Source organism: Sphaeramia orbicularis, chromosome 7 (assembly GCF_902148855.1).
Source record: "Sphaeramia orbicularis chromosome 7, fSphaOr1.1, whole genome shotgun sequence".
Classification (NCBI taxonomy): Eukaryota; Metazoa; Chordata; class Actinopteri; order Kurtiformes; family Apogonidae; genus Sphaeramia; species Sphaeramia orbicularis.
This window is the reverse complement of record NC_043963.1, coordinates 35,033,700-35,047,750: the sequence shown is the minus strand read 5'-3', so window position 1 is coordinate 35,047,750 and position 14,051 is coordinate 35,033,700. Positions and strand designations below refer to the sequence as shown.

The window sequence follows — 14,051 nt, the reverse complement described above, 5'->3', positions numbered from 1 at the left end:
ATATAAATTACAGCACTGTATTGTTTTATATTAGAAACAACCATTAATTGTATTTTTTTTTTTTTTTTTTTTTAGTTTTGACTGCCTCAGTTCGACTGTAGTCGTGCTAACGGCGCTAACAAGAGCCTGGACTATCGGAGGCATTTCTGAACAGGGCTAATGCACACAGCTAGCATTAGCTTAACTTAAACAGTTTTTCACTGGCTAACATTTGCAAAAACAATGCATGAATCCTACATCCCGTATATTCCGTGTGAAACACGACTAAGATAAATAAAATAATGTGAAATACAGTCACTCACACAAATAAAGAAACATTATTCTTACTACAATGCTGGTTTTGACATGTCTACACGCTGACTTAAAATAGATGTCTACACGGTCAAATTATATTGCATGAAGTCACTACTTGAATCACATTTTAATTTTGTGGGCTAATAATGTCTTACTTCCACTTTACTGAATGGATGGATGTGGGGTTCACTTCCCTGTGTCCTCCTTCATGTCCTTCTAATACTAACAGTGTGTAATTGTATTGTTTACAGTCAGGACCAAGTGAAAACACAACCATCCTGTAATTTTACAATGTGATGCTGTGAACAAATGCTTGAAGTTATCATGAATGTTTTTGTTTTTTTTCTCACCCATAATGCATTGCAATGTACAGTTACACCTTGTAAATTGTTAGAACAAGAAGCTACTGTAATTTGTTACTGTAGAAATGACAGAAATTTGTTACAGTGAAAACTGAACAAAACGTGACTTTTTCATTAAAGATATCATTAGCTGAACATAAAAACCACTGTCTCCATCCACTGCCATTGATCCAACTCCATGGGTTTTACTGGTGAATTAATGTTGTAGAAGTTGACAGTGTTTCCATGGTAATGACGGAGCCTCTGAATGTCCAAATGGTTCATATCTGATGACCATGAAAAGATGACAAACTGTATTTTACACCAATTATGTACATGTATTGATAGGCTTCGTGGTTCAGAACTTATTAAATATTTTAGATCAGTAGATGGTTTGGTCTCCAGTCTTTATGGGTTAATGTCCCTGGTCATTGCAGTAACTGCAATGGATACATGTGATTACGGTTTATGTCCTGTGACAGATTTCATACAATTCTACAACGATGCAAGCACAAATATTCGAATTTCACACTGAGAATGGATTTTTTTTTTTTTTAGAAGTGGTATTCCCTGGATTGTGTGTGGGCTGGGTATACACTAAGCTAAACCTGAATCCTCACATCACTATTTTTCAAAAATGTCAATATCTGAAAAAAACCCTGACACGCTCTATCAATCAAATGGGTAGCCATCTCTCAAACAGTCAATGTACCACACTTGAATATCTGTCTGCTTGTACCTCAGCCCTTCTCTTCTCTGTTTCTGCCTCTCTCTTGCTTTGTTCCTCATTCTCCATGTGCCATTTTACAGCTCTATCATGATGCCACATTGATGAGCTCCAGCTCCATAAACATGGCATAGATGGCTGTCATCTTCACCTCCTGGAACTGCATTAACGGCAGTGACCTCTCTGGCTGCCGGTGACAATCGTCTGTCAACGCCGCTTAATTCCCAGTCTTGTGAGGGTCAAGAGCTGACACATAATGAGGCTTGACAGTGTTGGAGGGTTATATGAGGGTCTGGTGTCAACAGCGGCCCCAGCATCATCATGTCAGAGGCAGGATGAGGGTTCAATTCAAGCCACGGAGGTAATCCGAGCACGGCCGCACTGATCCCAGGGCCTCGACTGCCTATTGACACACATCAGAGCATGGACGCAAAACAAATTAGCATCAGTCAATATTCTCTCCCTCCTCCTGCCTCCTGACACAGCCACCCAAGAGCAGCCATGTTTACCTCACCTCCAGTCAAAACAACAGACACAATAGTGATAGAAAATGCCTGCACTGACTTTCAAGATCCTTTTGGGGGGTAATTTAGGCAGAAGAAAAGCCACATTTTTGTCTAAATGGTGCACAGAATTTGGTTGGAGGGAAATACAATTCACAATTATATGTGTAGCATCCATTTCAGCTAAATTGTGAGATTATTCTCTTTCTTATTTCTGAAGATATCCCATGCAAAATATGTGGTTTAGGGGAGACAAGCTGTGCAGAGGAAGGAGATGAGACTAAAGAGCACTTGTTTTCTCTGCTAAATGTGATCATATAACTTCTGTTGTGTAAAGGTGCTGGGCAGTGATGTGGAAAACACTTCAGATATGCTAATCAAACATATGGCACTTCTAGGAACAAACAAGGATTGGTATTCTTGTCCTACAAGATAAAAAGGTTACTTGGTTTTAAATGTAATTTGAATGCGTCCAAGGGCTGTAATAGGCTGAGGTTTCTGTGTATTTCTTTTTTTTTTTTTTTTTTTAATTCGTTTGCATACGGGAAAGCAGAGATTGCTCACACCTGTTTTTTCTTTTCTTTTTCCCCTCTCTGCAACCCCTCCACGCCCCCTCCCTCTGCTGAAAGCCATTACAGAAATACAATTTCTAATACCTCCGCACAGGTCTTCGATCGACTGCAAACAAATTTATATTCAGGCGGTAAACAGAAAGCTGCAGAGATTTATTTATTGAGTGTGGAGGAGAGAAACAAGCTAGCGCGTGAACCCTGAGTAACCTCCGAGCTGACATGAAGATGGATCAGTGCACCATGCAAATGCATGGAGAGAAGGGATATATTGCACTCAGTCATTCAGCACATCGCTGCCTGTAGAATCCCATTAACTCCCACAGCTGGGACCATATTTCTGTGTTGTAAGAATGCAGTTAGAAGTTGTTCATTACGCTGAATTATTTTTTAATTACTGGAGACCTAAAATACATAAGAAATACTGCTAAAAGCAAACAATAAGAACCGAAGCAATCCGATGTGTGAGGTTAAGAACAGTTAGTTTAGCAGTTATCTGACCCACAAATAATAATAATAATAATAATAATAATAATAATAATAATAACTGGAGATTTGTAGGCCATTTAAAGTCATTCTCATATATTATAACTATATTGAATTTTTTTTTTTTTAAATTGAATCTTGTTTTATTTTACTAGTCTATATAATTCTAAAGATCCACCACTTTTCATTAGAGCGTTGGTCATTTTTAATTGCACTATATCAATAGGAACTGAATTAATAAAATAAAATAAAAAGAAGCTTTAAGATGAGGCTTCAATAAATAAATTGTCATATTTCTTTGGTAATTCGCCATTTCTGATAAAGCGAGTCCAATGCGATGAAGAATAACAAATTAAAAAACTACAATTTGCAGACGTATATGAATCACATAATATTTGAACCCATCAGTGCATCTTCTACTCTATTATTGTAATTTATTTGCACATGCATGCTGGTGGCCTGAGTCACACAGTCATGTGTGAATTTATAAGTAGGTCAACAAACTAAACTTGTGCAGCCTCTTGACATTTCCACTTCCGTGGGCTGCTGCTGCTGGATGCTGTATCTGTGGCCATTTCAAATGTGTCATGTTTTATGTCAGCGTGGGCGCAGCAGAGTGGGGATTTTGGAGGTTTTATTTCCAGCACATCTGTGTCTGTATGGATGTGAACTTTGTTTCAGTAGCTGCAGTGTTGTTTGCATGTGTATGAAACCTATGAGAGGATGAGTCACTGCTGAGTAAACACACAGATGAATAGGAAACACAGAGGAAAAGAATACAGAAAAATAAAGGCTGTTTAATCTAAATAAATATCAATAGTAGATTTTTAGAGTGTATTTTCTGTGGGCTAAAAACAGCTGAGGGTTGTGTGGTTGCATCTCGGATCAACATGTCCTCTCTGTCAGGAACTTCTTGATCTTTGCTCGGACCGTTTTTTTTTTTGTATTTGTTGGAGGCTAATTACAAATCTGCTGCCACTGAACTTCTAAATACCAGCTGTCACGACCTCTGAACCCATTAAGTGTGCCTTTCATATGACCTAAGCCCTTTACTAAAGAGGGCCGCGGCTTTTCAAGAAGCATTCATACATTTACATAATCCATTAGCTCCATCAATGTAGCTCTGTATTATGGTAATTCAGCTGTGGGCAAAGAAAGTTATCATTGTTGTAAAAAATACTACTAAAATCTAAAATTATCACACCAGAATCTCATGCAAAAAATATGTTAAAACCAAAAAAGTGTTGCAGATATAACACTAAATGATGCACTCAAATGCAAACATATTCTCTGGAATCTACTTTTATTCTCTATATGAATGAATGAATGAATGAATGAATGAACGAATGTTTTTATTATTGTGTCTTGCATACAGACATGCCCAGCCCTTCCATGGGCTTATAAGACACCATAAATACAAACCAAAGATCAAATACCAGACAATAGGCACAGTATATAAACAAAACAAAATACTGACCTATTTAAACAATCATATCTGCAGCTTTTTCCAGGCTTTACAAACAAATAATGCTAATTTAAATACATTTGAACTGAACAACCATTTCATCTTATCATCATCAGTGCTCCAGAACATATCAGGATTTCGGATAAAAATGTCATCAAACAAAAAGGCTCTCAGTTCATTATATAGAGGACAATATAAAAGAAAATGTGTTTCATTTTCCTCTTCCCCCCTCTATATTTGATGAATAAAGTTGCTGGAGGAAAAGAAAAAAAAAAGGGACACTAAAACCCCTGACCTGGTTCGCCTACCTGTGTGATGAGGCCCACGCAGGCCCTCAGATGCTCCTCACACACACACACACACACACTGAACTTTCTTGCTGTTTTTAAGGAGAATTGCAGCCTAATTGTTTGTTATTGAAGCGTTGACCTGAAGTGAGTTTCACAACTTGCTTGCTCGGCTTAATCAGTGTTGTCCTCCCTGATGACAGAGATGTCCGGCTATTGGCCGAGACTAAGAGGGCACGTCATCTCCATCAATCAGGGACTGCTGTTTCCCCTCTGAGGAATGTCCCCTCGGTCGTCCAGCCGCCTGACCATGCGTTGCTGGATGCATGAGAGGCCGGGCATGAAGTGCAACCCCGTCCAATGATTATGCAGGGAAGAGGTGATAATGACTTCCTATCAAGAGTTAACGGCCGAAGGGGAGAGTAGCCCTCTGTTCACAGGCTGCTGCCGAGTGAAAGGGGTCATAAACCGGGACCTGGGCTGCAGGACGCATCCTGAACTCTGCAGAGGAGACGAACACAAACTGGAGGAGGAAGTTTCTGCAGGATTTGAGTCCCCGCATCCACGGTACTTAACTCTGTCGAACAGTGTGACTCTGTACACCTCTCCGGACAGCCCTCCTCCTCCTCCTCACCCTCCTCCTCCTCCTCTTCCAGTGTGTGAGACTCTCGAGGGCTTCTCCACGCCGGCCTGCCTCCACTCGTCCCGTGTCCCCTGGCGGTGCAGGGCGCAGGGGCAGGGCTCTGCAGGGCGCGGATCCTGCGCGTCAAGCAGCGACAACACCGAGGCGCGTCGCTCCGTTTTTGGGTCACTTCCAGAACAAATTCATAATAATCATGTCTCCGATATCCACATCGCCGTGGGAAGTTCATCTGAGACGGACGTGGCTGATATGGATGAAAGGACTAAAACTTTTGAGTGGATGAAAGTGAAGAGGAGTCCACACCGGGCGGGTAAGTTGAGTCAAGGAAGAATGAGCGCGGCTGTTAAAGTAACCTTTACAAAGAATACATCGATCTCGATTGAGTTTTATTTGATTTGAGATTTAGAAAACTTTCATTCATAGGTGTAAAAGTTAGCGGGCTTTGCTGAAGTTTTCTCCACAAGATGAAAAAAAAAAACCACACACACACACACAAAAGCTGACGTATTTTGTGCGTCAGCGTGCACCGCGCACTCCGTCTCCAACAGGACCAACTTCAAGCACATTCTAAACACTTTAGGGGGACTTTCTGGAGCAGATCAAACCCTTTGAAAAGTAGGAATAGCTGCTCAGTGGACGCCACATTTGAATATGCACATGAGGAGCCGGTTAGTATTTCCTTAACGGTGCCATGTTAATGTCTGACTGTTAGCTCATTTTAACACTGCTCCACCTACTGTTCCAAAACCAAACAGACGCACAGGAAGGCGGATGCACAGAAAAAGGCCCTTCAGCTTCAGTGAATATTCAACCTGGAAAACGATCAATGACAGTATTTACCCCTGCTCTTCCTAACCAGTAGCCTTTGAATAATGCAGCAGACCACTGCCTGTCGAGACTCACAGGAAGTTGAGTAAAACTTACTCTTGTAAGCTGGAGTGCTCCCTGAGTATTGATTAGTTGTCTGTTTGTAATGAAAGCCCTGGTGTATTGATTTCAGTTTGCAGCACCTTTACATGTGTCCACCTTTTTAACATAATTGCTGTCACAGATCATCATTCCCCTGACTGATGAGTCCTGGGCAGAGAGCCCACAGAAGAATACATATCTCAGGCTTTGAAAAAATACCAATAGCCTGCTAATGTGAAAAATGCCTATCAATCCTCAATTTGATATGACTTATAGTATCTTATATAGATTCTTCATTTGATCAATAATGTCAGTTGAGTGACTGGCCGCTGTACTTTGGGTTGGGTTTCATAAATTTCTCATGGAGGTAGATTTACTGCATGGTGGTCCACCCTCCTCTGTTTCCACAGTCTGCTGCTGCTGCTGACCCAAATGTTCAGTGACCAAAAATGCAGGATGGCTTTAGTCAGACTGGTTAGAGGCCTGTGTTTGTCTGTAAGAGATGCAACAAACACAACTCTTAAAGAAACACTCCTTGGGTAAAATGGCTGACATAAGCTTGCAAAACAATGACGTTAAAACCTTTCATTTAAGATTATAACGCCATAAAAGTACAATTGCCAGCGTCTGGTTGTCTACTTATTTAGTAACAATGCACAGATTATAAAGAAGAATGTCACTTAATAAAGCAAAAGGAGATGTTAACACATTTAATTTGACTTTGAATCAGAAATATTACCATCGCAACACACTTAAATAAAAGCATTACCTTCTGATGATGTAAATCCAGATGATTTTATAAAATGTGCATCTTGTAAAGCACAACTTCATAAGAAGCCAGTTGAAAGAGGCACACCACGACTGGAGCTGAAATATTGAAATGAAGCATGGGATAAGAAACACAAAATTGTTAGACATAGCATTTCATCAGTACTTACGTGTTAAAAATGAGGATTTGTTAGAGATGATGTGCCTGAAAACATTATTTTTGATGCAACTGAGAAACCAATAAGATCTTTAATTTTAAAGTCAGAAATATCACAAACACGTAACAGCACAAAGGAATAATCTCCAGCTCTAACATTCACAGTCCAGATTATTTAGTAAAATGCAAGTGTCATTTTCAGTAAAGTCACTTCTACAGAGGCGCCTTCGATTTGACTTGGAGCTGGAAATAACAAATAATGAAATGCTGTGAGTGTTTCAACAGACCAAATCCATTACTATTTGTGTGCTTAAAATTCAGGTTTGTCTGAAATAATGTGCCCATAAACACCTGGATAAATGTTATTTCTGATGATCCTACTGGTGAGACATATAATAAGTGACATTAACACCTTTTGCTTAGTGATATTATTCATAAAACACATTTTGCCTCTTGTCTCCTCCTTATCCATGCACTTCAGAAAGTCATTTTCTCACACCCACCCACCCACACACACATACACACACACACATATACACAAAGACTTTTCCTCTCACTACTGTTAGTATCTCTGTAACCTCTTTCTGTATCTCTCTGAAGGGGATCATCTGTAGGAGTAACTCATTAGTGCTACTGTGTAACTTGTAAAAGAGTCATTAGTGAAAGTATGCTTTACTCTGGAGGGTGTATTGGTTTTGGCACAAAACAAAGTCGCTGCGTATTCTTCCATGTTGAAAGGCCTCCACAGACCTGCTGTAACCTGATCTCCTGGCTCAGTGTATATACTCCCAGTGCGTCATTCTTCAATTATGCTTTGACAGCACCTGAATTACTGTGGGCTGGATGCCCAGATGACTGAGGCAATGTGTATCGATCTATCCCTTTTCTTCTTCCCTCTCCTTGGCTTGGAAGGCCCTTCCATTCCCTTTACAGGCTGGCTATTTTTAAGCGTGCAAGTCATTCCTCAAATATTTAGTTTGATTCTTTTATGCCTTCTGGCCGGCATCAATTCTATTATCTTTGGAGCCATTAATCAGGACGTGCATGTGATTTGCACTCCTGAAAGCTGAAGTTCTTAATTACGTACAGTTCCTCTGTATTGGTGCTTTATATTCACTGCCCTCTAATTCCTAGACGCGGTTACCTTGACATTCATTTTCTTAAAACACAGATGTCGACATTTATCCTATAACTGACCTTTCCATCTGCTATGCTTTTCCAAGTGGCTAGAGGCCTGTTAACCTTCCTTTCTATGAATTGTGGTGGGAGACATTGCACACTACACCTGGCACACTGACTCCATTATGCAGCAGCAGCAGCAGCAGCACATTTTCTCAGAGGCAAAGACACACTGACAACTGCCCACAATGTCAGCAATGAAAAAGCAAGATATAACTGTGGCTCCTGTCATTCATTGCACATAAGTAGCACAGATGATACTTTAATGTGTAACCCAGAAACCTCAGAGGAAAAAATGGAGACGTTTGTCATTAATGCAGTGTTTGAAAGGATTTGTAAACTGTTAAACTGTCATTGACACAGAAGGGCCCAAAGGCAAATTATTAATGATTCTGATGAATACAGTTAATGGACTGTAAACGCTGCAAAGTTGCTTTGAATCACCAAAGATTATACTGACTTCTTTTTCACATATGTAAAACAGAGCAGCACTTTTATGACAGCGATTTCATGCACAAGTCCTGCACACACTTTAACGTTACAATAACAGATCTACAGTATTTAATAATCCACTGCAGCTGCTACAGATGGGTGTCAGTTTAACCCAGTGTTCATTGTTCACACTGTGGTTTGTGATACTGTTGCATGAGAACGCAGTATATCTAGTGTGTGTTTGTGTTATTTTGTCTACACGTAGATGATCCACATTTCCAACCGTTTGTGAAAACAGATAGCAAAAAGATTTTGCAGTGTGCCTATAAGCCATTGCAATGCTGATACTCCTGTGAAATACATCTTTGTTACAGACAGAAAAATGGCTCCCGGTGAAGAGTTTCTATCAAAAATCTGGCTCTGGGCCAGATCCCACAAATCAGTTTGTTGGAAATAATTTCATTGAATGCTTGAATATTTGTTCTACTTATTTTTTCAGTGTCAAACAAGTCTCTGAAGATGTATTTTCATATTTCTCATTATCACACAGATTAACAGGCCAGTACCACACAGAAGTATTAATAATCTACTGTACTATTTAATTTCTGAGGATTTATGCAAATGATAAGATATAATTAAATATGTACACTGACTAAAAGTGGTTATATTTTCCATGTTTTAACTCTAATAATTTTTCTACTTTCCTAGATGTGGGCGTGGATAATTTTATTCAGAAGGGTTTTGTGCCTCTTTTGTGGGCAGCCTCATTGATCTTGCTGACGAGTGTTTTCATGTCCTCTGTTCCCAGCCAGGATGCACATGACCTGTGGGTTCAGTATTGTTGGCTCAGGCCTCGGTGCTGTGGAAGCTGGAAGCAGCAGCAGCATCTGCACGGATGGCCATCCCACGGTGAACGGGGCCCCGAGGACCAGCTACAGCACCAAACAGCTGACCGAGCTGGAGAAGGAGTTTCACTTCAACAAGTACCTGACGCGGGCGAGGAGGGTGGAGGTGGCCGGTGCCCTGCAGCTCAGCGAGACGCAGGTGAAAGTTTGGTTTCAGAACAGACGCATGAAGCAAAAGAAATTACAGAGAGACCGGCTGTTGTCCGAGCCCGGGCCCACGGCGGCGCAGTCCCACGCCGACAGACTGGACACCTGCCCCTCCCCCGGACCGTCCTCGCCAGAACACCTGCCCCTGAACTTGTGATCCGTGGGAGCTGCGCCGTGCACCATGCGCCACGCACCAGCAGCGAGGGCGAGGGCCAGCCTGCAGATGTTTTGATTCCCGTTTGCATCGGTTTCAATCAGGCTTCACCTTTATTTGCTTACCACGGTGGATGCTCATCGCAAAAAAAAAAAAAAAAAAAAAAAAAAAGCGCAATGGCAAGTTTCTTCATGCAAGAACGGGTCAAAACAATTTGTCATCCTCCTCGGCTTCAGACTGGCGCTCTGATTTGAATATTAAAATCCAAGTCATTGCATCGTGCTCCTATCTACACAACGTAAACGGAGATACAAAATTATATTAATTGTCCATAGAAACTGTGGCAGTCTATTTGTTTATTTATTCGGAGTTATTTATTCAGGATGTGACTCAGTTGAATATATTTATATAATTTATTCACCCTGACATGAGATTCCTACTTTTATTTAAATCAACCCAAATGAATTATGTATATTTATTTTATGTCTACATTTGACCAGATTTATTTTATTAAAACTATATTTTAGTAAATAGGCTTTACCAATTATTCCACCCACTTCCACTGCTGCTGCTTTCTCCTGCACTTAAAAAGTTACAACATTATATATATATATATATATATATATATATATATATATATATATATATATATATATATATATATATATTTTTTTTTTTTTTTTTTTTTTTAAGGGAAGTTTTTTTATTTTATTTTATTTTTTTAATTTTATTTAGTTTTATTTTTAACGTAAAAAGAGTAAAAAGTCAGATGCACCTGTTGTAAACAAAGCATGTCTTGAAGGAGGCGGATAATGACCAGACTAATTCACCTCAATCCCCCAATGATTATTTTAATGTTACACTGTACTCTGTTTTATTCGGGTTTAATGTTTTCATCAGGCTCCGTCCACGAAAAGATTAAAATGCCATAATTGACTGATAGATTTATTGACCGTTCGTATTAAGAGTATTGATCCGTGGTGATCCATCTATTTAAGGCACAAATCTGGGAGCATTTGCATGCATCTGTAACTGCATGTTAATGGAATGGAGAAACATCACGATCGGGAGTTGTTGCGTCTTTTATTACCTCTATACATGCATCAGAAAATGATAATTTAGCTTGAACACTCATGCGGGAGAGCAGACAATAAAACGCTGTCTGTGCTGTTTTGCAGATCAACCAATAAATTGTGTGGCCCCAGCAGTTCGAGCAACTAAATATTCCTTCTAGATTAATATCTCGTCTCATATAAAGTAAATGATTGTAAAGTCGGCCCTTAAACACAGTTATGTTCACGGTAATGCAACACGTTTTTATCATGTTAATGTCTATTTTAATAACAGGATATGGGCCATCAGCCATATTAATTTTATGAGAGTGTGTTTTTCTGTGACGTGAAGTTTGCAATGTCCAAAATGGATATTAATAATTAGAATAATAATAATAACATTTTGCATTGTCACTACTGTCACTTTAAAAAGTTAAAGTCATGGTGTTCTCATCTAAATGCTGAACAGGTGCTCTCATTGGAATAAGGTATAGCATGAAAAATCCTAAGGAGATAATTGCACCTCTGCAGGGCACAGGACTGGACATGCAGGCTGCAAGGCCAAACTAATATATGCAGTTACACCAGGGTTCACCCCTCACCTCTTGACCTTTGTCTTGCCTCAGGACAACGATGACCCGGTCAGCGGCTCAGAGACAGAAAGATGCACCATTAATTCGGGTGACCTCGAAGTCTGAGCTTTTTCTTTCTTTAGTTTTCTCTTTTTTTCCCCCCACTTCAACAAGCAACCATTGTTCTTGTGGTGGGTCTGTATGGCCACACAATAATATTTCATCAAGCTGAATAGAAAGGGAGACCAGGCCATATGATAATTGTTCCTATTATAATTCCATACCAGGCCAGATAATGCATTTTTTTCACCTAGAGCTAACCTAATTTTTGCCCCGTCTCTTATTTTAATAAGCCAAAATATGCTGCTTGCTCACTTTATAAACTGGATGAAGAGTCTTTTTCACCCAATAGGTTTTTCAGATATAAGCTACAGACCTACTTTTAATAGCAAAGTTGACAAATGGAAGTTACTTGAAAATACTTAACACTTAACATCAGAGTCAGTATAAACAAAATTTAGCACAAGTATTCATTACAAGGCTGCTGCTTGTATATTTCATGTATATTTGCTTGAATAATTAAAAAAAAAAAAATCCAAACATTCATCCTCTCCAAATATTATCTTTTATAATTATCATATCATAAATTGTAAGTGAAAACTAGAATGGGATTAAAGTTTATACCTAAAGGTCTGCACTGCCGCTTTTGACAGCACAAACATTTAAAAGTTTTATTTGTAATCGATCAAAATAATTTTACACGCAGGCGAGACTAAAAATGTGTTGAACTCGGTCCATTATAAATTTGCATTTAAACAAATACACTCCATTAAGCCTGCCTTTCTCTAAACAAAATAGCACAAAGTGGAATGTTTAACAAAACCATCAAATGTTTCCGTCCTTTTTAATGCAAATAAGTGTGTACTTGTGAAGGTTATGAGGATGACACAGATGAAACAATGGTAATAAAGAGAGTGAATGTAAAAATGTTTTTCCATGTCCAGTGTTCCTATACTGAGAAGTGTGTTAGGTTGACCTTATTAGAAACTCTTTTATCATCTTGTGCAAATATGTTCCCTTGCCACAGGGCTTCAAGTTACAAGTTGTAATGTGCACAGAGGATACTTTGCAGCAGGTGTGCACTCATGGTTAAAGAAAAAAAAAAAATCCAAACTTATATTTCACCACAGTTTCTAGTCAATAATGCTTTCACTAAAAAAAAATAAAAAATAAAAAATACACAACAATTTCAAACAGGAGTGAGGTTCAGAAATGGTGCACAGGGAAAAACTTAATGTGAATTATAGGGATGAGATGCAGGTGAAAAGAAGAGTTGATTTATTTTGGGTGAACTATCACTTTAATTTCATTCTGTGGCAGCTTCAACATTTGCCTCTCAATTGATGAAAGCAGAACCACATTGTTTGTTCAGACCTGACATTTAGTTCGAAAGCGTTTGAGTGTGACTCTACTCTGATGAATTTGTGCTCTTCTGTAATTCCTTTCTGAAGATGTACGGCGAGTTCGTAAGACTGACAGCTGTGCCGTGTGTATCCACAAGAAGACGCATGGTAAATGTGAGGAAAAAACACAAAAATAACTCACGTTAAAATGTGTTACTGCCACAGGTAGGACCAGTCGTCACAGTCAACAAGGGGGAATTTTCTTCCCCTTTATTTTCTTTGTCTCGTCTTAAACGGCATTATTTTTTCATGATAAAATTTCCACAAAATCTTTTTTTTTTTTTTTAAACTAATTAATTTAATTCATATGATAAGAAATAAATGTGCAATATTTTCTTCATCTTCATTTGAAGGATTGGGATCAAGTAGAGTTAGGTTCTACATTTTTTAAAATAAAACTTCAGCTCCATCAAAGCAAAACTAGTGATGGGTTATTGACAGCTTCTATTTTCTTCTATATCATCTTCTATATATACAGCTGTTATAATTCTCCTGGCAAGTGCAACACGGCATGAGCAATGAGAGAACATATGTGGCTAACATTATATTTTAAATTAACACATATAAGTGGGTTTCTACAGAGCTCATTGTAATTAATGCTAAGTTGGCCTAAAATTAACTTAATGCATAATATGCATGTAATATCCTCACCGGTGCTCGGGGGAATGAAATCCATTGATCAAGTTAAGCCTTTTTCTAACTCTATGTAAAGTACTTATAGATAGCTCAGTTGTTGTTGTTGTAATTACAGAAAATTTGAATGTTCTCTTCCCTTTCAGTTTTTCTGCTCGTCTGATTTTACTGTTTTTCTTTATTTGCAAAGACTTTCATGCACTATTAGTCTTTTTGATCGCTCTCATTCACATATTTGACTACCAAACAATTTGTACATCAAGAAAGTTGCAGTGAAGTGCACCTGTTTGTGTGTCAGTGTGTGCGCCTATGTGTATTTAGATGCACTGTGTATACAATTACACAAATATGTGTTTTGTTTCCTA

The 14,051-nt window shown here is 38.9% G+C and overlaps 1 protein-coding gene across 1 annotated transcript; it reads left to right on the top strand.

Annotated features, from left to right (window-relative positions):
• The first annotated feature begins 5,057 nt into the window (after positions 1-5,057).
• LOC115422463 (homeobox protein Hox-D1-like) lies at positions 5,058-10,560 on the top strand. The gene is made up of 2 exons (XM_030138817.1): positions 5,058-5,625; positions 9,569-10,560. The coding sequence occupies exons 1-2, from the start codon at positions 5,058-5,060 to the stop codon at positions 9,967-9,969; spliced, it is 969 nt and encodes a 322-aa protein (XP_029994677.1). The 3' UTR covers positions 9,970-10,560.
• Positions 10,561-14,051: the final 3,491 nt, after the last annotated feature.